At 39.3% G+C, this 27,021-nt stretch overlaps 1 protein-coding gene across 1 annotated transcript in view; it reads left to right on the top strand.

Annotated features, from left to right (window-relative positions):
• Positions 1-27,021, top strand: part of LOC131914954 (phospholipid-transporting ATPase ABCA3-like) — an 89,770-nt gene that overhangs the window by 21,559 nt on the left and 41,190 nt on the right. The window contains exons 7-15 of the mRNA XM_059267776.1: positions 920-1,036; positions 1,543-1,660; positions 6,242-6,415; positions 7,015-7,193; positions 13,874-14,008; positions 15,205-15,334; positions 22,508-22,662; positions 23,272-23,427; positions 23,730-23,940. Coding sequence (XP_059123759.1) covers positions 920-1,036; positions 1,543-1,660; positions 6,242-6,415; positions 7,015-7,193; positions 13,874-14,008; positions 15,205-15,334; positions 22,508-22,662; positions 23,272-23,427; positions 23,730-23,940 — 1,375 coding nt within the window. The remainder of the gene's footprint in view (positions 1-919; positions 1,037-1,542; positions 1,661-6,241; positions 6,416-7,014; positions 7,194-13,873; positions 14,009-15,204; positions 15,335-22,507; positions 22,663-23,271; positions 23,428-23,729; positions 23,941-27,021) is intronic.

Raw genomic sequence — 27,021 nt, 5'->3', positions numbered from 1 at the left:
CACATGTGCATGCACAGACACAAGGATAAATAATAGATAGATAGATAGATAGATAGATAGATAGATAGATAGATAGATAAAATTTTGCAAATTGATTCTGTTTCAAGTATTAAACTCTAGAAAACAATGGCACATTTTATCTTGTTTTTGTCTCTTACAGGTAATAGCATGAACCTGTAACCACTCTAAAGAGATTTGAATAGCATGCATATGTTCACACTTTCTAGTCATACATTAATTAATTCAAAAGACATTCCTTGAGAACCTTGTATGTATCAAGCAGGTAGAAATTAGGGGGTGGGATTTAAATATTGACATATTAGTAAAATTCAATAAAAATATTTTAAGTAGCCTCTGAATATTCAGACCTTTCAACTGACCTTTCTTAATCTAGGCTAGCATTATATTCATTATGAAATGCTTTGAATATGCTTTTGTTAAAGCTCAAAATACCTCATATTTCTATAAACAACTACTTCTGAAGAAAATAGATTGTTTATAAAGATTATTGCTAAAGCTGTGAGAATTTTCCTCTTTTCATCTTAATTTTAGTACTGTCAAGTTTTATGACTAAATTTAAATATTACTATATATTTTTCTAGAAATATAATTATAAGAAATATATATTTAAGTGGTTTGTAGCTTTGCTTACATGCACTTCGTGTCTTTAACAGTATCAGGCAATTATTGAAGAAATGACCTCTGAACTTATAAAAACTACAGGACTCATTCACTAGCTGAACAATTTTAATGAAATTACAGGAGATCCTGGGCCAAATTTTATCCTCTTTAACTTAGAGATTTGGGCCATAAATATGAAATTAGATAATGTGTCAGTACATTTTGAGAACTCTAAGGCACTGTGTGGTTGTGTATGTGTTTTTTCATGTTTATTTAATTTGTGGTAATTCTCCCACAGGAATACCAGCTCATGATAGGACTGAGCAACTGGATGCTCTGGGTTGCCTATTTCGTCACATTCTTCTGTTTGTATTTTATTAACATCATATTTATATGCATGATTTTATTTTTCAAGGCAAGTGTCTTTTTGAGTCCAGTATGTTGTGGCTAAACTTTAAGAGGGAAACAGAAGTATAGAACCAGCCTAACGTCTCTGCTATTGGAAAGGAAAACTTAGCTTGTGTGGACGTCATTGTAGAATCTGAGCTGCTTGGTCTCTCAGCAGACTTCAGTTCAAGCCTAGGTGGGTGGACCTTCAGTGAGAAATGAGTCATTTGGTGCTGGAGATGAGGGTTTTTAAGGTATTTGTCTAACATATACAAATCCCTGCATAAACAGTGAGTAATGGTGCATGCCTGTAATCCCAGCGGGCAGAGGCAGATCATCATCAGCTACAAAGAGTTCAAGGCAGTCTGGCCTCTATGAGACCCTGTCCAAAAGAAGTATTAATTTTTCATCTCCTTGAGTGTGTCACTAGTGTTGACCAGGAATAATAACATATTTAAGGGCATTTCTTTTCTTATACTTTGTCATGATAACACATCATACATGACTAAACCAGATTTCTAATTCTTTTGCTAGATTGAACCTGCACGAATCTTCCAATACAATGACCCAATCCTTGTCTTGGTCTTTTTGTCACTTTATGCCAGCTCATCAATATTCTTCAGTTTTATGGTTAGCACGTTGTTTAATAGAGGTGAGTACATGATTCCTCCTGGGAACAAGGCTCAATAACAAACAAACACTGTGTTTGAACACACCTTCTAAATGTTATCTTCCACCACACCCCTAGCCTCTGTGCTCTGAGATGGCCTGTGCCCTTGAAATAGAGCAAATGTTGAGTGATAGCTTACACCTGTAACACCAGTGGTTGTGAGGCAGAAGTAGGGGGATCAGGAGTTTATGGATATCTTCAACAATATAGTAAGTTTGAAGCCAGCATGGACTAATGAGATTTTGTCTTTTAAAAAAGAAGAAATGGAGGGGCTGGAGAGATGGCTCAGCAGTTAAGAGCACTGGCTGTTCTTCCAGAGGTCCTGAGTTCAATTCCCAGCAACCACATGGTGGCTCACAACCATCTGTAATGAGATCTGGCGCCCCCTTCTGTATACATAATAAATAAATAAATATTAAAAAAAAATTTAAAAAAAAGAAATGGAATGAGGTGAGTGGTGAAAATTGATAAGCACAGCATTTGTGTGATGCTATGATCATATTTGATCACATGTGGGTGTTCTTTCTAACCTGAACTGTATCCATCTAGCCCTTCCACCAGAAATTGCTGAGATGCAGATAGCTTTTGACCTGAAGAGAGCAATGTCTGCTAGTTTGATGACGAGAAAATCAAGAAAACAGCAGAACTGCTTTTTATACTTAAACGTGTGTTGTTGGTCTGTTAGGTATCTGAAATGCAGTTCCTACCCCCACAGAGCTGGCTTTGACCTCTAGAGTATGGATATCATATGCACAAAAATTATTGTAGAATTCTCCAAAGAAGCAGAAACAATGGAAGATAAAGGTGTATTATGATGAATTGGTTTATTTGGTTATGGAGGCCAAAAAGTCCCCCCTACACACACACACACATCTGAAATCTGTTACCAGGGGATCCAGGAAAGCCGTTGATTAATTCCAGTATGTGTCCTAATGCCTAATAAGAGAGGAGTTAGTGGGTCAGTCTAGTCCCAAGCAGGATAAGACTAGTGTCCTGGCCATGAAGGCTGTCAGGAAGAAAAAGAGAATTCTCCCGCCCTCTGTTTGTTCCTTCTGGGTTCTCAGTGTAAGGTAGGACAATCAAACTGATTTAAGTCCACAGATTCAAATGCTGACCTTAACCAGGGAAACTCAGACACACACAGAAATAATGTTTAATCTGTGTGTCCCACAGTACATTCAGGATGATGTATGAAACTAGCCACCAGAAGACATGCAGCGAGCAATGAAAATTAATAAGTCATAGCATACATACAAGAAGATTCTAGATCACAATATTGCAAGTGAAAGTGGACTTAAGAGGTAGTAGGTAGGTTTTGAAAAGTTTTTGGAGGATTGAAAGATGAGAATAGAAAATACAATCAATGGCTATTCGTTCATCCATCTATTCATCCACTCACACATTCTCATAAGTTGTGCTTAGCATGGTCTCTAACAACAAAGACAAATAAAACTTTCTTCCTGCCCTTTGAGGGTTCACATGCCAAGGGATTTTTGTGAAATTACAGTCCCACTGGAGTGTGAGAATTCCTATTTTTCTATGTCTCATGTTAAAACAGTAATAGTAGATGATTGCCAGCTGGGTGGGGAAAGAATGGCTTTTGACTTGCTATCCTTTTACGTGTTTTGAAGTGTATATCATATATGTTCAAATATTATATTTAAAAAATGAACTGTGAAAAAATTGTTCTCATGTTTTTTCAAAAAAAAGTTTTGTCTTGAATCAATAAAAGCTTTATCTTAAGGCTGTAAAAAAATAATAATAATAGACTTGTACCAAATTAGGGATACGAAGTGTTATATAAAAGCAATTTAAATCTGCATTTTTTTTCAAACTGGAAGTATAGTTAGATGGCAGAGCCCTTGGTTGGCATATGTGATACCCTGGGTTCAGTTTTCAGTACCACAAAAGAGAAATTAAAAATAAATTTTCATTTCATCAGTTACTAATGAAGCTTAAGTGTATGTTACTAATGACTCAGGAGTATTTTCTCTTCTGGAAAATTTGGCCATGTTGGGCAGGTGTGGTAGCACACACTTATAACCCCAGCACTTGGGAAGCCAAGGCAGAAAGAGTACCAAAAGTTGGAGTCCAGTCTGGTCTACATAGTGAGTTCCAGGCCAGCCAGGGCTACACAGCGAGACCCCATCTCAAAAACTTATTCACAACATCTTTCTTTATTTCTTAAAGTCTATCATTCTGATAGTTTAGCCACTTCCCTCTGGCATGGATGACTTTTTCTAGACTCATGATTAATTTGTATCTTTGACTTCTAATACATTCTGACACCTTGCCTTTCCCGAATTTAACTCATGCCATTGCACTTAGTACACTGACAAAGTATAGTAATGACTAATCAGGAAGGGTTTGCATCTTCCAGTCAGCCATTTATTTTATATATGCCTCATCTTTTTCTTCCTTGTGTCCTCCATTTTGATTCCCATCTCATTTCCTCTCCTATATAGCTTCTAATTATTTTCTTATATAAATTATAATTAATGCCATAATCATGAGCAATTTATGACGTTAGCTTCAATAACATTTTTTTTAAAAAAAAGATTTATTGAGCTCCAGCTCAAGTATTAATGGTATCCCCTCTATTCTCAGAAAGACACTAGAGTGAAAATGTTTTCTCCAGCTCTATGTTTGTTATTAGTAAATAATATAATATAATAAAATAATAATAAATTTGCTAAGGACACCAAACTCCTGATATGTGGTCCCAGAACCAAGAAGTCTCTCTTGGATTCTTAAATGATGGTTTTTGCCACATAGAGAATTCTTGGTTGACAAGTTTTTATTTTATTTTCACAATGTCACTCCAGTGACTTCCAGCCTCTAGAGTCCAAGAGGGAAGTATGCTGTAGTCTTGTACCAGACAGAATTCTCTCCCTGAAGACTCTATAGCCTTTTGTTTTCTAATGCTACAGTGTAACCCAGGACCTCAAGTATACTAGGCAAGCACACTACCATTGAGTGACACCTTCAGCACTTTATTTTGCCAATTCTCTGCCTTTGGAATTTGACTTTTTTTTTTAATTCTAGATGTGTCTCAACGTAAGCTTCTTTGACTGCCCTATTGGAAGTGGTGTTTTTGTTTTGTTTTGTTTAGATGAGGTCTGTGCCTTTTTTTTTAAGTGTAAAGATTTTCAACCACAGTTCTTCAAATCAGATACTTGCTTTCTTCTTCTGTGACTGCTCTTTGCATATGGAAGTGACTTTGAGAGCGGTCCCAGGCCTCTTAGGCTTTGTCAAGTTTTTATTCTATTTTTCTTACTGCTCCTTAAGATTGCGTAATGCCAATTGTACTATTTTTAACTGCTGATTTCCCCCTTTGTCTACTCAGCCATGTAAAGTCTTCATTTTGTGTACTTTGCAGTCTGAGCATCTGCTTGGTTCCTTTCATAATGTCCATCACTTCACTGACAGTCTCTACAAGTAGAGATCTCTTTTTCCTACTTCCCCTCAGCTCTTTCTTTCAGGAACCAGCTTATTTAAGATGCATTGTTTACAGAAGTCCAGCCTCTGGCCTTCCACAGGGGCAAGTATTTTCTTTGTGGTATTGTTTGTTTCATTTTTCTTTTGTATATGAATAGCTTGTATCATCTTCTTTGCATGCTTCATAATTCTTGACTGAATACAGCAATATTTCAACTATTATTAAATGGCAACTCTGAAAATCAAATCACATTTTGGAACTCCAAAATACTGTAAAACCCATCTACCCTCTGCGTCTGGGTGACAGTTATGGGGCTTGATCTTTTGTGGGGCCCCTAGCAGGGGGACCAGGACCTATCCCTGATGCATGAGCTGACTCTTTGTAACCTATACCCCCTATGGTGGGATGCCTTGTTCAGCCTTGATGCAGTGGGGAGGAGCCTGGTCCTGCAGCAACAGAGTCATGCTTGGATATGCCATGCTTTGTGGATTCACAAGAAAGGCCTTACCCTATCTGATGGAGAGGGAGGAGGAGTGGATGGGGATTTAGAGGGGAGGTGGGGGGAGGAAATAGGAGGAGAGGAGGGAGGGGAAACTGTGGTTGGTATGTAAAATAAAATAAAGAAAAAAATTTTGTAAAAACTGTCTAGTTGGGTTTTTGTTGTTGTGTTGTTTTAAACACTGAATTGTAGTTTCTTGACTTATTCAGGAATCCTTTTTTTCATTCATTACCATGACTTAGACCAATCTCATAATGCCTAGATGAATATTTTTATTATTCCGATAGTTTGTTTATATTTATAATTAATTTCTTGTGTTGAGTGGTAATAAAATTATAAATTTCTAATAACTGTTAGGATATTCATATTCATTGCATATAGAATGAACAAGTCCAGAAATATGAGCTCTTTGTGTGTTTGATTTCAGCCCTTTTCTTCCAGAAATATCTTTGTGCACACACTGCATTCCAAACATGGCATTTATGTTCTGGGGAAAATAGTGGTAAACAAAACAGACATTTTGATTTCTTATAACGCTTACTTAGTGTCCACATAAAAAAGCCAATTTATATGTTGTGTTTCTCAAAATTGCTTAAATTGACCACACTTCCCTTTACATTTGCAGTCAATTTTGCTATGAGCTTAGGAAGTTCCTTTTTTCTCCTCACCTACTTCCCATATGCTATCATGTATTCTAAGTATGAACAGATGACATTCAAGCAAAAGCTGAGTTGGTCCTTCGACTACAATGTTGGGATGGCATTTGGATTTAAATTCCTAATCGATGCAGAGACAAAGAGTGAGTAGTGACCTCGTAAACTTTGCTGTGTTCTAGAAGATGCATAGTTAATAGCTTGCTGGTTATTCATAGTTTAATTTTGATTGCTAAACTGTCCTCCGAAATTTTCTTCTACTTTATACTAACATATTAGTATATGAATGACTTCACAATCTCTCCAAAAATTTATTAGGAGTCCAAAAGAGCCCCTTTCTGTTTCTTCTGGAGCAGGAATCTATCCCTACAATTTCAATGATTATGTTTTTCCAAAATTATGCATTCCAGTGAGATTTTTAGCATGCAAAGCAGTGGCGAGAGGAATCATCATCCTAGTCCATAAGTCTGCTTATTTTTATTAAATTCTATTTTCCTGAAGTTTGTGTAGTTCATTTTTATTCAATTCATTTCCAATTGTTTCTTTGTTTGGGTATAGTGAGAGACAGTTTCCTGATGACTTACTCAGATGTCCTCTTGCAGTCCGACATGCTAAGGCTGTAAGAAGGTAGTGGATTCACACAGGAACCTCTAAAGAGCACCAACACACCACTCAGTTATGATACAGATGAAGAACTATTTTAGTCCCTCTGGCATCTAATTGAATGTTTCATGATTTGTCTTAGAAACTGGAGTGAAATGGAGTAACATATTCTCATCAGCGGATAAAGACAGCTTTTCATTTGCCTACGTGCTAGGAATGCTTTTAGTTGATGCTTTCCTATATGCCCTTGTGGCCTGGTATATAGAAGCTGTCTTTCCAGGAGAGTACGGTGTGCCCAAGCCATGGAACTTTTTCATGATGGTGAGTCTTGGTGCCTGTTATTCATAGGTGAATCCTTGTGAATTTGTTCTAAAACATCTTAAAAGAAAATCACTAGTCAGTTTTACACTGAGTATGTAGACGAGGTAGGAGAGCCATCCTTATCTATGTTCCTGCCATACTAATCCACTACTGTTTCCCTAACACAGCCTGAGCCTTCATACTTACATAGATAGATGATGTAGGAGTCCTAAGTTATTATTGCAGATATCTATAACTATATGTGGGGAAACATAACCCATGGGTAAGAGCTGGAAACTAACCAAAGTGTACAAATTGTGAGTAACGAGTCCACACATTGTCAGGAGTGTATTTCAGATAGGCTATGCTTAAAGAAAGTAACAGCATCGAGACTCTGGACACTAACACAGAGAAGTTTAATCATGTCTGGATCCTCATCACTTTTGGTCCAGATTTCTTACCGAGCTCCAGAAAATAGCATGGAAATCTTTGGCCTACGTGTTGCTTAGAGAAGATGCGACAGAGATATAGCACACTCTCTCTGACATCAGTTGGCAATAGTTTCCCTTTACCCTTCTCAAATATTTACTTTGGGGGGGGGGTGTCAGGTTTTTTTTTTTAAGATTATAATTTAATTACATTTCTCCTGTCCTTTTCCTCTCTCCATACCCTCCTTCAAAATCATGGCCTCTTTAAAAAAATCTGTTATTATATGTGTACATGTATATACATAAATATCCCTAAGTATAGCCTGTTCAGTCCATGTAATGCTACCTGTATATAAATTTTCAGGGCTGACCTCTTAAAACTGGACAACCAGTTGGTGTGCTCTTCCCTGGGTAAGACTGCCCCTCCCATTCCCAGCTTTCCTCAGCTGCCGGTAGTTCTTTGTGTAGGGCTGAGGACTCATGAGCTCCTCTTTCGAGTTCAGCATGTTCCTTGTTCAGCTCACTTTTGGGCAGTCGTGTTGGTGACTCTATGGGAGTAGCTTCTGATAGTATTGGGAGACATAATCACAGCAAGTTCCCTGATCCTTAGAATCCTTGAGGCCCACTTCTGTAATGTTCTCTGAGCCTTAGGTGGGGGAGTGTTTTGTAAATGTATCCACTGGGACTGAGCTCCACAACTCTGTATTTTGATTAGTTGTGCTTTTCTGTTATGTTCTCCATCTGTTGCAAAGAGAAGTTTCTTTGATGAGGGGTGCAGACAACATATATCTGTGGATTTAAAGGCAAATGATTATAGATTGTTAGCAATTATGCTGGTTTAGTAAAGTAGTGACTACAGATTCTCCTCCAATAACTATGGCTTCACTAATACTGAATAGTTAACTAGGTTTCCAGAATCAGGCATGGTCTCCTTCTTCTTGAGCCAGTCATAAGACCAAGAGAGTTGTTGGTTACCACCAAGGTAGATATGCCACTACTACACCATTAGGGTTATCATGCCAGGCTGGTCATTGATTTGATTTATGGGCTGGGTGGGACTGTTGGTTGAATCTCTCCTTTGGAAGCTTGCATGGTGCTTTCTGGTATCACAAAAGCTGGTCCTCAGGGAGGAAGCAGACAGGCCTGTTCCAGCTCAGGGGACTCTGGGTCCTGTGTTTGAAACACATGGTGTCTTCAGCAATAAGGATTTACCTTCTACCTCTGGGAGGTAACCAAGGGCAACAGCAACAGGCTGTATGTTTTGGGAGTTTCTTGGACAGCTCTGGCTAACAACTCAAAGGCAGCTTCTCATGTCTGGTATTGGGATTTCTTATAGGTGTTCTTTACCTCTTAGAGAGAGAACCAGTAGCCCCGATGGGAAAAATTCACTAAAACTGTACATGTATATTTATACATGGAGTTATGTCTATTGTGGGATTTTTTTGGTAAATAATTAATACTTGTGGCTCTTTCAGGCATTCTTATTATTGTTTAACTCAATTCGCTCCTTCTTCTGTATTTATTTCCCTCCCCTTCCTATAAAGTGCCCATTTCCCCTGTCAGAGCACTTATATCCTGCCACTCCTCTTTATGATCCTCCCACCTTGTATAATCATCTCCCTCCCCTTCCCTACAAAGCCCCCCTTTCCCCATCTCCCTGATAAGATCACTTGTACCCTGCTATTCCCCTCGCTTATGCTCCCCAACCCCTCTTTGCTGACAACAGTTCCATTCTACTTTCCTGGTTTCTGCAGTTACTACAGGCTATGTTAAGTGTTTACATCTGAGGATTTGAAACCAGGAGCCTCTGATAAGAGAGAATATAGGACTTTTGGGTCTGGATTACCTCACTCAATATGATCTTTCCTAAGTCTATCCATTTATCTGCAAAGTTCGTGATTTAATTTTTCCTTACAGCTGAATAGTATTTTACGGTGTATATGTACCACATTTTCACTGCCGCATAATCAATTGTAGGTCATTTAGGTTGTCTCCATTTCCTACCTATTGTGAATAGAACAGCTATGAACATGGCTGAGCAAGTATCGTCAGAGTAGAATGTTGAGTCCTTTGGGCATATGCCAAAGATTGGTATGGCTGTATCATATGGAAGATTTCTTAGCTTTTTGAGAATTCTCCACACTGGTTTTCACAGTGACTGCAGCAGTATGAAGTTGCACCAACAGTGAACGAGGATCCCTTTTCCTCCTGCATCCCTTCTAGTACTTGTTGTCCCTTATTCTGTAGATCTTCATGGTAATTTAATTACAGGAAGTTTTTGTTATTTCTTTCTGTTTTTTTTCTCCTTTGACCCCCATTCATCATTTAGTATTGAGTTGTTTAATGTCCTTGAGTTTGTGTATTTACTAGAGGATTTTGCCATCAATTTTAAGTTTTATTTGATTGGGGTCAGATAGGATACAAGGAGCAATTTCAATCATTTTGAATTTGAAAAGATTTGTTTTATGTTCCAAGATGTGGTCTGTTTTTGAAAAGCTTCCATGTGCTACAGAGTTAAACGTGAATTCTTTGGTGTTTGAATAGAATAACTGCAGATCTCTGTTAAGTCCATTTGATGTGTGATGTTGATTAATTCTGAATATTCTGTTTATTTTTTGTCCAGATGACCTGTATATTGGACAAAGTGATATATCAAAATCACCTTTTATTAATTGATTGATGTTAATCTCTGTCTTTAAATCCAATGATAGATTTTTTAACGAAATTGGGGACACTGAGTTCGGTGCCAATATGTCAGATAATAATGTTTTCTTGGTTAGCTGTTCCCTTGATTAGAATGAAGTGTCCCTTTAAAAATCTTCTCTAATTAGTTCTAATTTAAAGTCTATGCTTTCAGATATTAGGATAGTGGCACCTGCTTGCTTCTTGGTCCTCTTCCATTGGATTATTTTTGTCCATCCTTTTACTTTAAAGCAATGTCTATCTTTAAGACTAAGATATGTTTCTTTCTTTTTTTTAAATATTTATTTACTGATTATGTATACAGTGTTCTGTTTGCATGTATCCCTGCAGGCCAGAAGAGGGAGCCAGATCTCATTACAGATGGTTGTGAGCCACCGTATGGGTGCTGGGAATTGAACTCAGGACCTCTGGAAGAACAGCCAGTGTTCTTAACCTCTGAGCCATCTCTCCAGCCCATGTTTCTTGTAGGCAGCAGACAGCTGGATTTTGTTCTGGATCCATTCAGTCAGTCTGGGTCTTTTGATTAGGGAATTGAGGTCATTGATATTTAAAATTATTACTGAAATGTGTGTGTTCATTGTGATCAATGTGTTGTTGATTTTTGACTTTGTTTGTCTTCTCACTGGTCCTTCATGTTTTAATAATTATGACCTCATATGTCTTTCCACAGTCTCTCTGCTATGCGAATTTTTCTCTTCAGTCAAAAATATTGCTTCTTTAATGCATCCGTAAGAGCAGCATCCAGGCTGCTACAGGGTTGTAGAGAGGATGCTGCAGAGTAGTGGGGCTTCTGGAACTTTTTCTTTCTGAGGGTTTTAGGAAAGGAACACACTCGTTCTGATGGTAACTTTCTTTATTCTCTCATGTTGCTCTCTTTTCTCATGTTAGCTTCCCTGTCTATTTTCTCATGTTGGCTCCCTCCTCTCTTTGTTCTTACAGCTATATATACTCAATAGAAACTTTCATGTTGAATATAGGAACTGCATTGTAAGGTCACATTTCAGTAAACAACAAGGGACAGAGCCATCCTGATAACATACTAGTCATAAACCTCAACTTCTTAATTGGCTGTAAAGTGTAGCTGCAGCTACAAAGAAAGATCCAGTTATTGTTATCTATTTAGAGAGAAAGCTTTATAAAACTAAGCTATTGAGGAGTCTAAGAAAAGTAAGGAATTTGTGTATACATCCTATATTTCTAAATGTAGTAACATTTTAAACTAAGATTTTGTGATTAACAGAAATGCTGGGCTTTCTCGAAGTGTTTACAGAAAGAGAGCTGTGTTGTAAATGCTTTGGTTAGAACTCAGGTTTATCTTAAATCCCCTAATATAAGCCTACTTGGCATTTTCCAAGGCACAGTGACATAAAAAGTGTTTTAAATCTTGAAATATATTTTCCTATTCTGCATGTAATTTCTGATTGTCTAAGAACACCTGCAGCCCTCATTAGGGACTACAGAGTCAAGATATTATCTGTAGCCTTGACTAGTCAAAGTATATTTTCACAAATTGAGGTCAGGAATGGGTACAAAGACTAGATCATTTGCCAGCTAGCAATAATTGGGCTTTTTTGTATTTACAACCTAGCCAGACAGCTCAGTATGTCCTTGTGAACTAAGATAGGGAGTGGTTATCTAAAAACCCATTACCAAGGCACTTGGTCTTAATCTAAAGTTACTTTGAAGCATTAAATCAGCTAATGGTATACAGTTATCTTAGAGCTGGGGAGATGCAACTATTTTCTTAAGTCAACCTAAGCTGGGATATTAAACAGTTCTCAGGAACATATAATTCCTGACTTGTGTAGTAATTTTTTGTATTCCTATTTATTCATCAAACTCTGTGTAAGCTAACATTATAGATACCAAATGAACAATACAGCTTAATGAGGAGTCAGTCATCTTCTAGACAGTCCACAGATATAAATGCCCATAAGGTTGAGGTATAATCATGAGATAGACACATTACAGTATAGGTAGTGGGGAGATTCCCATAGCTGTTTTGCACAAGTGAAATTACAGACAGAAGCAAATGATATTCCAGAGTCTATGGCCTCATAAGCCTTGCTTGAATGAGGTTCCCCCATCAGAGGACCTAGTGTGTTGACTCCTTTGAATATCAATTGCCATCTGCTGCATTTATATCATGGTCCATGGCATTTCTTAGTTTTGGTTTGTTGGATATAGATTTTTTTTTTCAGGCTCCTTATGTTGTAGAAAGTTTTTCTTTCTCCTTCAAACATGGCAGAGAGCTTTGCAGGGTATATTATTTTATGTTGGCTGTCATAGTCTTTTAGGACTTGGAATGAATTGCTCTAAACTCTTGCAGCTTTCAAAGTTTCCATTGAGAAATCAACTATTATTCTTATTGATATTTCTTTATATGTGACTGGAATATTTTTCTCTTGCAACTTTTAATATGTTTTCTTTGTAATATATACTTAGTGTTTTAACTCTGGTATGCCATGGGGATTTTCTATTTTATTGTCTATTTTATTTCTATTTTATTGTCTATTTGGTATCCTGTGTGCTTCTTGTATCCATATGGGTGTGTCTTTCCTTGGTTTGGGAAAGTCTTCTTCTGTGATCTTTTTAAGGTTCTGGTCTATACCATTGACTTGAAATGCTTCTCCTTCATCTATTCCTATGATTTGAAGGTTTGGTCTTGTCATGGTGTCCCACATTTCCCATGTGTTTCTTTTCATATTTTTGGGGGGCAGTTAAATTTTCTTGTTCCTTGCTTATTTGGTCTTGATCATCTGTTTTATCTTTGAGACCTGATGTTCTGTCTTCTGCTTGCCTCATTCTACTCGCAAAGCTTTCCTTTTAGTTCTAAATTTGTTATGAGAACAACAGGCTAGGGAAGACAAAAAGATGTGGGAGTGGGTTGGGACTAGAGGTTGGGTGGAATAAAGTCAGATGGACAGAGGGGACTGTCCTGGTATTCATGTGTTTCCTGCTTGAAGCCAGACTGTGAGGATAGATAGGTCTGAGTGGAAAGGTCAGATATTATGTGAGAGAGTCCTGTGGTTTGCGGCTGGGTGGGGAAGATTCTGACTCAAGCCTAAGCTCCTTCAAAGTGAGGCAATGGAAGGCCAGACTAGGCTGATACACAGGTTGTGAGAACCAGGCTAAATCTGGTGGGATTAAGGGAAAGGTGTGGATGATGGGGTCAGGGGTACTTTTCAGGCTAGGTCCTGGCAGAAGCTTAGGAAGTTAGCTACAGCCCAGGCAGAGTTGACTAGGCAGTGGTATGGGATGTGGGACCCTGTTGGGGGTCTTGAGGTCCCATGCTGCACAGGTGTGGAAGGCCAGAGTAGGACTGGGCACTTGCTGTGGGACGTGGGATAAGTCTGGTGGGTGAAGGGGAAAAAATAGAATCTGCTTGTAGGGGGTACTTACCAGGCTAGACCCTGGAGGGGGACATAGGGAGTCTATAGCTAGCTTGCTCTAAAATCTGATATCAAGAACTGTATGCAGCCTAGCTCAGTGCAAACACTGTTGGGTCAATGTATTTTCTAGTGTTTTCTTTTCCATGCCACCAGTTACATCAGTTCCATTCCTTCTTAGCGCTCCTACTGGTTTGGAGACACACCTCAAACAAATCCTGAAATCACCCAATTTCATGAGACAATTCAAAGCAAGTATTTTGAAGCCGAACCAGCTGATTTGATGCCAGGCATCCAGATCAAACACCTGCACAAGGTATTCTTTCATGACCTCCCTTCCTAATGAAGCTGGAATTTACTTTGTATTCACTGTAAACCTTCAATATGAGAAATACACAAATATTCACCAATTTTTATTTATTTATGCTAATATGAGTTCATAGCCATTGCATTTACTTCTCCAGAGAAAGATAAAAATGGTATCTGTACAGTACTTAGTAAATAGTGGATCTTTCTACTAGAAGATAATCAGATTCCCTCTGACCTGTGCCACGTTGTCTATATGTGCTGCCATTTTAAAGTGTATCTAATGGAGCTTTGTGGCTTGAGTGGGTAAACATTAATTTCTGTTCACTGATGCTTTCCATTCATCTACTTGTGATCTCTTTGGCCTGGGTGGTTGTTGGGGGAGGGTGGAGGCGACACTTGATCTATCAGTTTTGCTGGATTTTCTGCAGGCGTGCAGCTCAGGTGGTTCATGTTCTCTGATATTTCCTTCCTTCTCAAGAGTCTGCATAAACTTGAGATCTGAGCTCCTAACTCTACAGCTGCAAAAGACTCTGGAGGGTAGAGAGTGTTTATTCTCTTATAGACCTTTCCCAGCTTTATTATTTTACAAGACATCTCTGTTTTGCTTTTTTTCAACCTAGGTGTAAAATTCAGCTTTTTCCCTAGACTTCTCCAGAACTCCAAACATTTTGATAAACTTTTTTTATGGATGTTAGTAAACTGTAATATAGTCTCTGTTGTTTTTTGACTGTACATGCCAGATTAGGCGGCCCACTAGCTTCCAAGAATTCTCCTGTTTCTGCCTCCCATGTCCCTGGTGGGATCAAGGATGTGTCTGGCTTTTATGTGGGTTCTGGGGATTTGAACTCAGATCCTTATACTTTTATGGCAAGTGCTTTTGCCCACTGAGCCATTTCCTCTGTTCCCAAAATAAAGACTGACTGAAGAAGACTATGGCATTGCCAGCTTCAAGGTGGTAACTGAAACAATGAAGGGAGGGATGGGATTGACCACGGAAAGAGTGCACCCCTACTGTGAAATTCTAAAACTCACCTTGTTTCTTCAAATAGATCTTCCCTCTTTGCTGTTCCTCCTTACTACACTCTATTTCCCATTATATTAATGTGTAGTCCTTTTCTTCTTTGTAAAGAGTTGCTGTGTGTACTTGTTCTTCCAAACTGCTAGAAGGCTACATACCTAACATTTACGGGCTTCCACCAACAGGTATTCCAAGAGAATAACACCACCAAGATAGCCATTGAGGACTTGTCTTTGAACATATATGAGGGACAGATCACTGTTCTTCTAGGTCACAACGGGGCAGGAAAGTCCACAACTCTGTCCATCCTCTCAGGTCGGTGTTCAGCTCTATCAAGAAGGCATTCCTTACCCAGACACTGGGGTTAATGCAACGAAACTGTCATGATATAGTGTAATAGTCCACTTTGTAAACAATATAAAAATATAAAAGTTAGTGTTTGTAAATAATATAAAAATGTAAAAGTTAGTGTTCTGGGAGGATTACATAATGACTAAAAGATCATGAAGAAGGCAGGTATGTTTCTTAGTGCGTATGTGTCTAAGAACAGAGCACCAAAATCCTCAAAGCCCAACCTGAAAGATTTGAAAAGGCAGCAGACACATGTGCATTTAGAGGCTTCCACACCACTCCTGCAGCCATTGATGGAGCCAGTAGACAGGACAGCGGGAAGAATGCTGAGGACTTAGTCACCAGGCTCCAGTTCCTGTTTTTGGAAAGCAGCAGCCCGACAACAGCCAAGCACACATGGTTTATAGCCAACTATGAGCCGGTACATCAGCTCCTAGGCTGCCCAGGGAAAGGGGTAGAAAGAACTAAGAAGTATGAAATGTTCAGGCAGGAAGAAAATGATTCTAGACTGAAACTTGGATTTTTAAGAAGAATTCAAGAGTACCAAATATGGTGAAACCATCAATACATGTAAGAAACAATCTCAACATTTTTATATATCCATTTTCCTTTTGAATCTATCAAATACTTAGATAAAAACAATATTCAACTTTTGGCCCACAAGGCCAACCACATCAAGTGCTCCAGTGAAGCTGACAAAGCTAGAAGAAAAACAAAACACCAAACCATTTGCAATGTCTGAAAACTGAGAAAAACAAGGTAGACAAACAATGGAGTAGATGGTCCTTAGGGAGCTAAGAATCAAGATCGCTGGCAGGAGTCCTGCTAGGGTCAGAACAACCTCGAAGACTTGCTTTAAAAACGTCCCCCCCCCCATCCAACTGCAAAGCAGAATGGGCCCCAGTATATTATGGCAAAGGACAGAAGACCAGTCCATAACTGAGTCTAACTGCCAGGCATAATCCCCAATGGATCAGGGAAGCTTAATTGAGAAAAGAAAGAGACAACCCAAGAAAGCCATCTAAATAAAGACCACAAATAGCTACTTCACAGAGTAACACCCAACACTCCACATTGCAGGAGAAAGGGAATTTACTGAAATCCTCCAGCTAAGTCCGAAATTAAATACACAAACAGACAACAGCCTGCTGAGGATTAAGGGTAATCAGTATGTAAAGTTACTACAGTTGTGTGTGCTTGTGTGAGGCGGCTAGAAGTCACTTCTCCACCTTATTTATTTATATATTTTGAGACAGTTTCTTACTGAAACAAGAGCTCACCCTTTCAGCTATTATGCCTAGTCTGGGAGCCCCAGGAAGGACTTTGTCCCTGCCTAAGCCCCTACTCCAATTCTACCCTTCACCACCTTTCATTGCTGGGGTTGTAGGTCATACCACTGTACTTGGGTTTTCTGTGAGTACTGGGAATCCAAACTCGGGGTTTCATGCTTGCACAACAAGCATGCAAACACCTCACTAACTAATCCATCTCCTCAGACCTAGATAGCTTAAAAAAGGAAAAAGGAGAAAGAGGAGGAGGAGGAAGAAGAGGAGGAGGAGGAGGAGGAGCTGGAGGAGGGAGAGGAGGAGCAGAGGGAGGAGGAAGAGCAGGGGAAGGAGGAGGAGAGATGGAAGTGGAGGAGGAGGGACCAAGTGTGACTTACAGAAGAAGTACAGGAACCAAAGTAAAAAGTTCATTATTAGAAATTAACAGTTGGTATGAAATGACAGAAGAATCAGTGAATTTGAAGAAAAATTGATAGACACTATGTGAGTAACAGAAAAAGAAAAATTAACAGCATCCGAGAAATACAGGCACCTTTATGTGCACTGAATGTATGTGTATTATCAGTGTCAGATGGAGAAGAAAAGGAGAAAGCAGGAGAAAAGTATTCCAGAAAATAAAAGTTGAAAATTTGCCAAATTTGTTGAAAACATCAAATGGCTTATTATTAAGAAATCAACAAATCTTCAATAAGATAAATTGAAGTCCATACCTAACATGTTATAGTAAATTCTAAAAAACCACCACTTTTCACTCCCTGGCCATGATAGGCTTGTAGCCATATCATAATGCAAAAATGTATTCAGTCCCACTTCAAAGTCCTAATAGCCTATTACAGTTTCAATACTGTTTAAAAGTCCAAAATTCAAAGAGTCTTCTGAGATTCATGCAATCTCTTAACTGCAACCCCTTGTAAAATCAAAATTATATATATAATATATATATAAATTATATATATATATATATATATATATATATATATATATATATATATATATATATGAGGAAATACTGCACCAAAGCAAGACTGAAAACCAGCTGAGCAAACTCCAAACTCTGCATCCAGGTCTGATGTCAAGCACTCTTCATTCAGATCTCCCAACTCCTCCAGCTTTGTTGACTGGAACGCATTTCTTTCCCTTTGGCTGATTCCACTCCTTGTTAGCAGCTCTTCTCAGTAAGTATCCCATGGCTCTGGCATCTCCAACATCTTAGGACCTCCAGGGCAAGCCAGGCTTCTTTGCCTTCACAGCTTTACGCAATGGCCTCTCTTGCCCAGCCTCAGTGGCTTTCCTTAGTTATTAAGGGCAATTTCATAACCCCTTTCTTCTATCCTTGACTCTAAAGCCAGAATCACATGGGTGAAGCTGCCAAGTTCTGCTGCTTGCTGGGGCTGGAACATGGCCCTCTCATCCAATTACATCTTTACCATCTTTCTGGTTTTTCCTTCACTACCTAAGCTTGGCTGTCCTGAAACTGGATTTGTAGACCTGGCTGGCCTCAAACTTAAGAGATCTGCTCGTCTCTGCCTCTGCCTCTGCCTCCCTCCTGCCTCCTGCCTCCTGCCTCCTGCCTCCTGCCTCCTGCCTCCTGCCTCCTGCCTCCTGCCTCCTGCCTCCTGCCTCCTGCCTCCTGCCTCCTGCCTCCTGCCTCTGCCTCTGCCATGCTGGGATTAAAGGTGTGAACTACTATGCCAGCCTACATTTTTCTTTCATTCCTTTTCACAAGTTGGAAACTTAGCTGGGTGGGGTCTTGCCCTAAGGTCATCGCTCCCTTTATTCCATCTCACAACAGGCTTCTCTTTAATCTGCTTATCTCCATGAACATAGAATTTAGCTCCATCCCACTTCCTGGTGTCCCTTTGCTCCTTAAACTGTACACTTCGTATTTTTCCTTGCTCAACTTGCTCCTTTTCATTATAGATCTTCATAAGAGGAACACTAATAACCACATGACAAAGTCAATACTAGGCTTTTTTGAGATTTTCCTCTGCCAACGGAATTAATCAAAATCTCTTCAATTCAGTCTCAGGCATCTTTTTTTGGACAAGAGCAGAAAGAAGCCACATTCTTCACCAAAATATCACAAGACTAGTTTCTAGGCCACATATTAATATTTCTCTATTCTGAAATCTCTTGAGCCAGGCCCCCACAGTTCAAGTTATCCTCAGCACCACTGTCCCCCATGTTCCTGCTAGTATGGCCTAGTAGTAAGCTCCACTTACAGCATTCTACAGCTTTCCTAACCCAAAGACCCAAAGTCCACATTCCTCCAAATAAAAGCATGGCCAGGCCTATCACAACAATACTCCAGTCCCTGGTACCAACTTCTGTCTTAGTTAAGGTTTCTGTTGAGATGAAGACATACCATGACCATGGCAACTCTTATAAAGGAAAACATTTCATTGGGGCTGCCTTACAGGTTCAGAGGTTTAATCTATTATTGTCATAGCAGAAAGCATGATGGCACACAGGCAGACATGGTGCTGGAGAAGCAGCCAAGAGTTCTACATCTGGATCAGCAGGTAGCAGGAAGAGAGAGACACTGGGCCTGGCTTGAACATTTAAAACTTTAAAGCCCACCCTCAGTGACACCCTTCCTCCAACAAGGCCACATCTACTTCAATAAGGCCACACCTCCTAATAGAGCCACTTTCTGGTGACCAAGCATTCAAATCTAGGAGTCTACTGGAGCCATTCCTATTCAATCGACCACAAGTGTTAAAGAAGAAGGGACATGTAACAGTCTCTACTAATATATTTTTACTGTCCCCTTAATAAACAAAATATACTACTACATTATAGTGTTAACACATACAGATGCCATGTATAATCAATAGTATCAGAAAGAAGAGCAGGGGAGCTATGCAGAGGTCACAATCATTCACTTCTCTGGAATTAAATTACTATGAATTTGAAATAGCTCCAAAACAACTATAAAGATAAACAAAACCCATTGGCAGTCAAGAGTGAGGGTGTGTGCCTGTGACCCATTGCTTAAGAGGTAGATGCAGGCAGATAAGCAGTTCAAGGTCATCCTCACTACATACCAAGTTCAAGGGATCTAGGGTTACATGAGACCTTATCTCAAACAAACAAGCAATAGTGAGGAAAGAATGAAAGGAATAAAAATATTATGGTAGAAATGTTTACTCAATGTAAAAGAAAGCACCAATGGACTTAGAGGACTAAAGAACACAGGCACAAAAGTCAAAAGAAGGTGGCAGCTGGAAACCCAGCTGCATCAATAATTGTATTAAATATGGATTATTTGCTTCAAAATCCAGGAGGCATGCAGGAACAATAGCAATGGCCTGTGTTGTTTCAGGTGTCTCTTAGATGCCCCAGAAAATGCTGGATAGGGTTTCTCAGACCTGATCCTGGAAGAGCATTATTATCCCAAATGGCATAACTTCATTTAAAATAAAATGATACATATATACATATATCATATCATATATAATTTTATGTAAATACAAAATAATATGATTCCCTATGTATTTTTGAAATATCCTTAGTGTTTATTTTTTCCACCTGCCTCTCTCTCCCCCTATAGTTAAATCCCTTCCCCACCTTTTCCCATTCTCCCATTCATAGCACCTGTGTCCTGCTTTCTCCCCCACTTCTGGCACTCCTTCCTGACCCCGGGTCCCTTTTTACTGTCCTGGTTTCTAGGGTTACCATAGGTTATACACACACATTTGTCTTTCTGGGTTTGGATTACCTCACTCAGTATAATATTTTTTTTTTGAAGATACCACACAGGATTTGAAGGCAATGACCTGGGACTGACCCATCAGCCTCCTCCTTAGGACTAGCTCTCATAGTATCAGAAGGGGATATGCAAGCTGTCAAGGGAGAAAAGCCCTACCCAAATGTAAAGCACATGAGCCATAACAATAGCCCTCATCACAGGTGGTCCCGAGGGTACAATAGTGGCACTTTATCTGGGGGGTAACCAACTGCTGTCTGGTTGAATGTATGGCCTGCACAACAGGAATTCTTGCCTGGTACTGTACACCTAGCCAACTACCCATGGCTGGAGAGGCTATGGATCCTATAGGAGAACCTACTATCACCATTTTACTAAGCAAACAAAATTTCTAACTGTATTCTAAATATTCACCCTTATACCCACAGATAAGTGTAGTTTTTGCCACTCACCAAAGAAAATTCTTTCTGCAACATGTGGATTCTATTACAGAAGTCCACAACTGCACAAAATGCTAACCCCGACTGATACACCTGCAACACAACTCCTACATCTAAGGCTCAGGGAAAATTGAGGAAAAGAGAGCAGAAAGATTGTTTAGAGCCAGAGGCCCAGAAAATATGCTATTCGTGCCCCCTGGACATGACACCCATGACCCTCAACAACATGGTTACCTGAGCAAGACTAGCACAATGAGTTGACATGCTAATGAAAACAGGGGAAATTCCATATGGTCCCATCCCTATACAAAAAGCTACAGGTGGTCAATAACTACTGAGAGATGGAGAGAAGAGCTCATACATCAGTTGTTCAATCCCAAGTGGTCAGCACTGGACACTTACATATGGGCAAAGCAAAGTGATCTTGGTAGCTTATACATACATATACACATATACATACATTTATACATATGTGTATATGTGCATGTGCAAGTAACAATAACAAAACACCATGAATTTGGGAGTGGGATACTGAAGGAGCTAAATGGGGGTGGAAGTGATATACGGAGGTAATGTTCATATATGAAGTTCTCAAAAATAAAATTACTTAAAAATTCAGATCATTGGTCTATGCAAATAAGGATTGTCAGATGGGATAAAATATTAAGCTTCATCACTATAGTACCTTTCTTTAGGAGACACAGGTTAAATTCTAAAGTAGAAATACATTGATAGTAAAAAGAAGTTGTATCATGCAAATAGCAATGGTAAGAAAGTTGGAGTGGAAATCCAAATGTCAGACAAAACAAACTTTTAAACAAAATCTGACTAGAAGCATAGAGGCATACTTTATAATTACTAAACCCAGGAGTGGAAGGTCCATGATAAAAACTAGATGTCAGAAAATGATAGTTTCGTTTTAGAACAACTAAAATTAGGATAATTTGTTTATTATAAAAACTTTGTAACAATCATGAAAAGGGATCAGATTCCAGGACAACAGGGGCGCTTTATGACCATGGTCACTCTGGCTGTTTTCAAACAGGATTTATTGATAGGGAATGCAGCAAGCCTGCAGTCCCAGCCACTTGGGAGACTGGGGTAGGAGGGTCTCTTGAGCCCAAGAGGTCAACAGACCACTCTGAGCAACATAAGATTCTTTCTCGAAAAAGATTTGAGTTATCACATTTAACGTAATATTTCTCCTTATTAAAATTAACCACTCATTACAGCTGCCTAAGACTGTATTACCATCTGAACCATTTTGAAATTATTTTATGTGACTGTGTACTTTTTTATTCCAAGCAAAATTTAAGTTTTTCAAGGATAACAGTTTTATGGTGTGGGTTTTCTAGTTTAAAAGGTGTGTGCCCGAATCTATTGCTGTGAGCAGGCTGTACTATAAATAGTAACTGTTGACAAGTGGCTGGTGGTGGTACTAGACTGTCCCTATGTTACACTTTCATGCTTTTATTACTCCAAGTTATTATCCCTTCTCCACTAAATAATAAAAAACACAATATTCAGATAAACAGGAAAAATGCTGTAAACTATTTCTAATATGATCCCGAAAGTGGCCAACGAATATTTTTTTTGTAATCTACAACATTAGTGAACAAACCATGTATAGATTTTGGCCAAGTTGCTAATGAGCATGTTTTCTCACAAAAGCTGTTCTGTTTGATAATCTGCCTGATTCTAGGTCTCTATCCCCCAACCAGAGGAGAGGCCTATGTTTACGGATATGACATCTCCCAGAATATGGCACAAATCAGGAAATCCTTGGGCTTGTGTCCTCAGCAGAACCTGTTGTTTGATCACTTGACAGTATCAGAACACCTTTATTTCTACTGTAGGGTGAGCCAAGGATGTCTTTTCTCATTCATTCAGATCACCAACTACCAATAATCTTACTCTTATAAAGTTCAAGAAATGATTTTAGATTAATTTTCCTCTAAACTTAAGGAATGGAAAGGGGGATAAACGACTCTGGAGTTGATGTAAGGAAGGAGCTACTGTGAGATATTTGTAAGATCCAGAGGTCAGGAGGACTGGAGTGAAACCTTACTTCAGGACAGCGATGCTCAGGAACCCAGAGCAGCTGGGCTTGCCTGTACAAGACAGAGCCAGTCAAGACTCCAGCATAGACTGTAGAGGGACTCATAAAGCCCTGCCTCTGGATGAGGAGATTTGGCAGCTGACTGCTGCTGAATAGGGAAGGTAGTCAACAGCCCCACATGCATCCACAGACTGACTTCACTCAGTAGGTTATGAATGTCAGTGTGCAGTTGGGAGGGAAACATGGTAGGAAGTGCTGAGAGGGGTCAGAAGAGGAGGGGAGAGATTGATACTATCAAAATACATTATATACACATATAAAATTCTCAAAAGCAGAAAATGACTTTTTAAAGAAACTTCTAAGACTAAAGTTGAAAGTGCTATACAAGCTCTACCTCCTTCTTTTAGGTAAAAGGGGTACCTCAAAAGGTGTATCTTGAGGAAACTAACAACATGCTGTCAACTTTTAACCTGCTGGAAAAACATGATGCATTTTCGAAGTCACTGAGTGGAGGAATGAAGCGCAAACTTGCCATCATTATAGCACTGATAGGGGGCTCCAAGGTAAAGAGGACAAACTAATTCTGTACTGTGGCTGATTTAAATATCCAGTGACACAAATCTGAAAGCTGACATAGATTTTAACACTGAAAGCAGCTCAGATGGAATTCACATTGTCAACCTCATTGATATAAAATGACCATGAGTTTGGTTTTAGTGCAGAAGTCCTAGTTTTATGTAAACTTACTATCTTTGCTCAGTTGAACATTTGGCTTAAAAATCAAAATAAGAACAAGCCCAGCAGTGGTAGGACACCCGTGGGACCAGTGCATTTTTACATAGTCATAGAATTGTTCTGTCTCTAGGTGGTGATACTTGATGAGCCAACATCCGGCATGGACCCAGCCTCAAGGAGGGCCACCTGGGATCTCCTTCAAGCCTATAAACAGGACCGTACCATCCTGCTGACCACCCACTACATGGACGAAGCTGATGTGCTGGGCGATCGCATTGCTATCATGGTCCAGGGAACCTTGCGGTGCTGCGGCTCTTCTGTCTTCCTGAAAAGACAATATGGTCCATTTCCTTTGATTATTCTTAGGGTGTTGTTGCCTTAATAATATTCTTTTAACCTAATTCCCATTGGTTTTGTATATATAGTCAAAACTTGAGTGATCCCTATGCTGTATTCAACTAACATTCAGCTATAAGTCCTTTGAATGGTGGTTCTATTTTCTTCAAAATTATCTCCCATTTCTGTGTTTTTTGTATTGTCTGGTGCTGACACTCATTTCTCTCATATGATTTCTAGATAAATATGATCTAATGCAATTGTCCATCAGTGAGATTGTGAGTAGATACAGATAAATCAGAGAGGGGGGTAGATAACTTTCTAATTTCCCTGGTGATTTTTTTTTTCTTTCTTTCTTTCTTTTTTTCTTTTCTTTTCTTTTCTTTTCTTTTCTTTTCTTTTCTTTTCTTTTCTTTTCTTTTCTTTTCTTTGGCTCTTTGGTGTATGCTGTTTAATTCCCTCACAATTCTGAAGTCCCCAGCCTTTTTCTGTCACTGATTTATAACTTCACCCTGTTTTTGTCTAAAAAGATACTTTGCCTATCTTTTAAAATCTATACTTGATTTGTAGTTCTGTGTTCTATTCTGGAGATGATCACAGAAGAATGGGCATTCTGCTGTGTTAGAGCACTCCTTACTTCTGTCTTTTGTGAAGCTTCTCTTATTTCACAATGAAGACCTGTGACATTTCTCTCTAGACATGCCTAACGCTGGTGAGCTCTCAGGTTTTGCTTACCTGCCATGCCTTAGTTTCTGGGTCCACCTCTATTTGTTTTTTTCCCTGGGTAAGCATCATTTCATGCTACTTAGATACCCAGAACCTGTTGACTGGTTGCTAAAGTTTAATGCTGTGTTGTTGAATATGTAGACTTTTGTTGAGGATATGTCTTTCAAGAATTTTGTGCTCTCTTCCAACATCCAGTTGGAGCATTTTGTTCATCGAGACCCACTTTTTACTTTTTCTAATGTGTGTCTAGGGTACCATCCACTAAATATATTTCAGTTCTACTGCCAAAGCATGAACCCCACGGAGTCTTCATTAAATATCCTGGATGATCATCACTGGTTCTCCACTTTGGTTTAGCTATGTGAGCTCTAGTCTTTTGTGAGGTGATAAAGGGATAAAAATGTAAATCCAATCACATAGAATTCCTCTTGGTGTTTATATACCTTGTCACTCAGCAAAGACTAATGGAGACACCCTTATAAGGTTTCTGTGATTACGTCTTTTAATGTTTATTTGTGTACGTGTTGTGTGTGTGCTGGTGTGCATGCTCATGTGCTGACACAGAGACCAGAGGAAGACATTGGGCATCTTCCTCTATTGTTCTCTGCCTTATTCCCTAGACAGGGTCTCTCATTGAACCAGAATCACATAATGATCTCCCAGGATCTGGCTGTCTTCACCCTCCAACTCTGGGGTTATAGGCACCAGGATCTACCTGTCTTCACCCTCCCACTCTGGAGTTATAGGCATACATGACATGCTGGATGTTTATGTTGGTGCCAGGGATTCAAACTCAGGTTCCCACACATGCATGTCTCTCTAGTTCTGGTTTCAGTGCTATTTCACTGCAGAGCCCTGCACTCAAATCATCTTCACAACTTGCAGCTGTAGTCTTGAGTCTTCCCTCACTCTGATTTCCAACTTCTCGATTCAGATGTGGCACTGGAATCTGTTGGTACTCCCCTTTGCTGCACCTCAAAGCAAAAGTGGTATGATCACACATCTCATCTCGTCTTCATCTCACAGGCGTGGACACCCTCAGCCACCTCTTGTCTGCCGACTGAAGCTGTGCATTCACGTTTGCCCATTTCTTTCCGATGGTCACAGTGGAAGTTCTGTTAGGACACACTGACATCATCGGGCCATGAACTAAACTCATCCTCATTTCTTATGCTTTCAATGGATATATAATTTTTGTTTGACAGCATTTTGATTGTTTTTTCAGGATGGAATTTTACAAGGATATGTTGAATTCTCCAATTATTTTCTACTTCATGATAACTGTGATTTTCCACTTGTGGTCTTCTCTGTTCTTTTACACTTAACATTTTGAATTCCGGCTTGGATCACTTTTAGTGATCCTTTTTTCAGGGTTATTGATTCTTTCTTTTCCTCTTTCTACTCTGCCACTGAGACTATTAAGTGACCCCTTTATTTGTATTTTTCTGCTGTTCCCATTGGCTTTTCTTTTATAGTTTTCATCAGTCTGAAAAATGTCTGATTGACATAACACCTTGTTTTCCTATTTCTAGTAGATTGGTTAATATATTTATCATGGTATTTTACTGTCTTTATCCTGTAATTTCTACATCTAGGCCAATCTCTGCTTCTAACTTTCCATAATATATAGTATTATGTTTATTATATATGCTTGCTTATTTATTGGCATAGTTTATAATTTTTATGAACAAAATGACAGTAGAAACTAAAGTATGTAATATTTATCTCAAAGAAGTATATAACCTTATCTTTGTCAGGCATGTTTATGAAAGACAAAGTCAAGAGAATCTATATTTGGGCAATCCTGCAATGTGGTACAGCTTTGTGTGGATTCTGCTCATCATTGTCTTCAAATGTTTTAGGAAGGAAACAGAATGTTACTGTTAAGAGAGCTTGAGACATACATATAGGAAGATGGTACTCCCTTCAGGCTGTGACCCAAACACAGGCCTTCTGACTCTGGCATATCCTCTTTGATTTCCTTACCCCCCTCATTAATTTCTTCAGTACCCTGCTGCTCACTTGCTCTCTTGTGCTCCCGCTCTCCTTCTTCTCTTCCTCCCTTCCCCCTTCCTTTCTCAAAGGACTCTTGTCAGGTGATGGGCCCAGATACCCCAGAGGTACTTCCCTTAGTTCTGCTGTCCAAGCCTAAGGTACCAAAATGTCATTGGTAGGAGCACAGATCCTAGAGTACCATGGAGGGATTTCCCACACCTTTAGGGAGACCTGTGAAGAAGGAGGACAAAGAGGAGGAGTCTAAAGTGGAACCGTGAGAGGAGAAAAAGGAGGAGGTGCAGGGTGGTGGGGAGGAGATGATGACAGAGTGTAAACATAGAACATTCAGCAAAGATTTCTCTGCT

Source organism: Peromyscus eremicus, chromosome 1, assembly GCF_949786415.1.
Source record: "Peromyscus eremicus chromosome 1, PerEre_H2_v1, whole genome shotgun sequence".
NCBI classification, from domain to species: domain Eukaryota; kingdom Metazoa; phylum Chordata; class Mammalia; order Rodentia; family Cricetidae; genus Peromyscus; species Peromyscus eremicus.
Note: the sequence above shows the minus strand (reverse complement) of the source record. Positions and strands in the feature narration are given on the sequence as shown.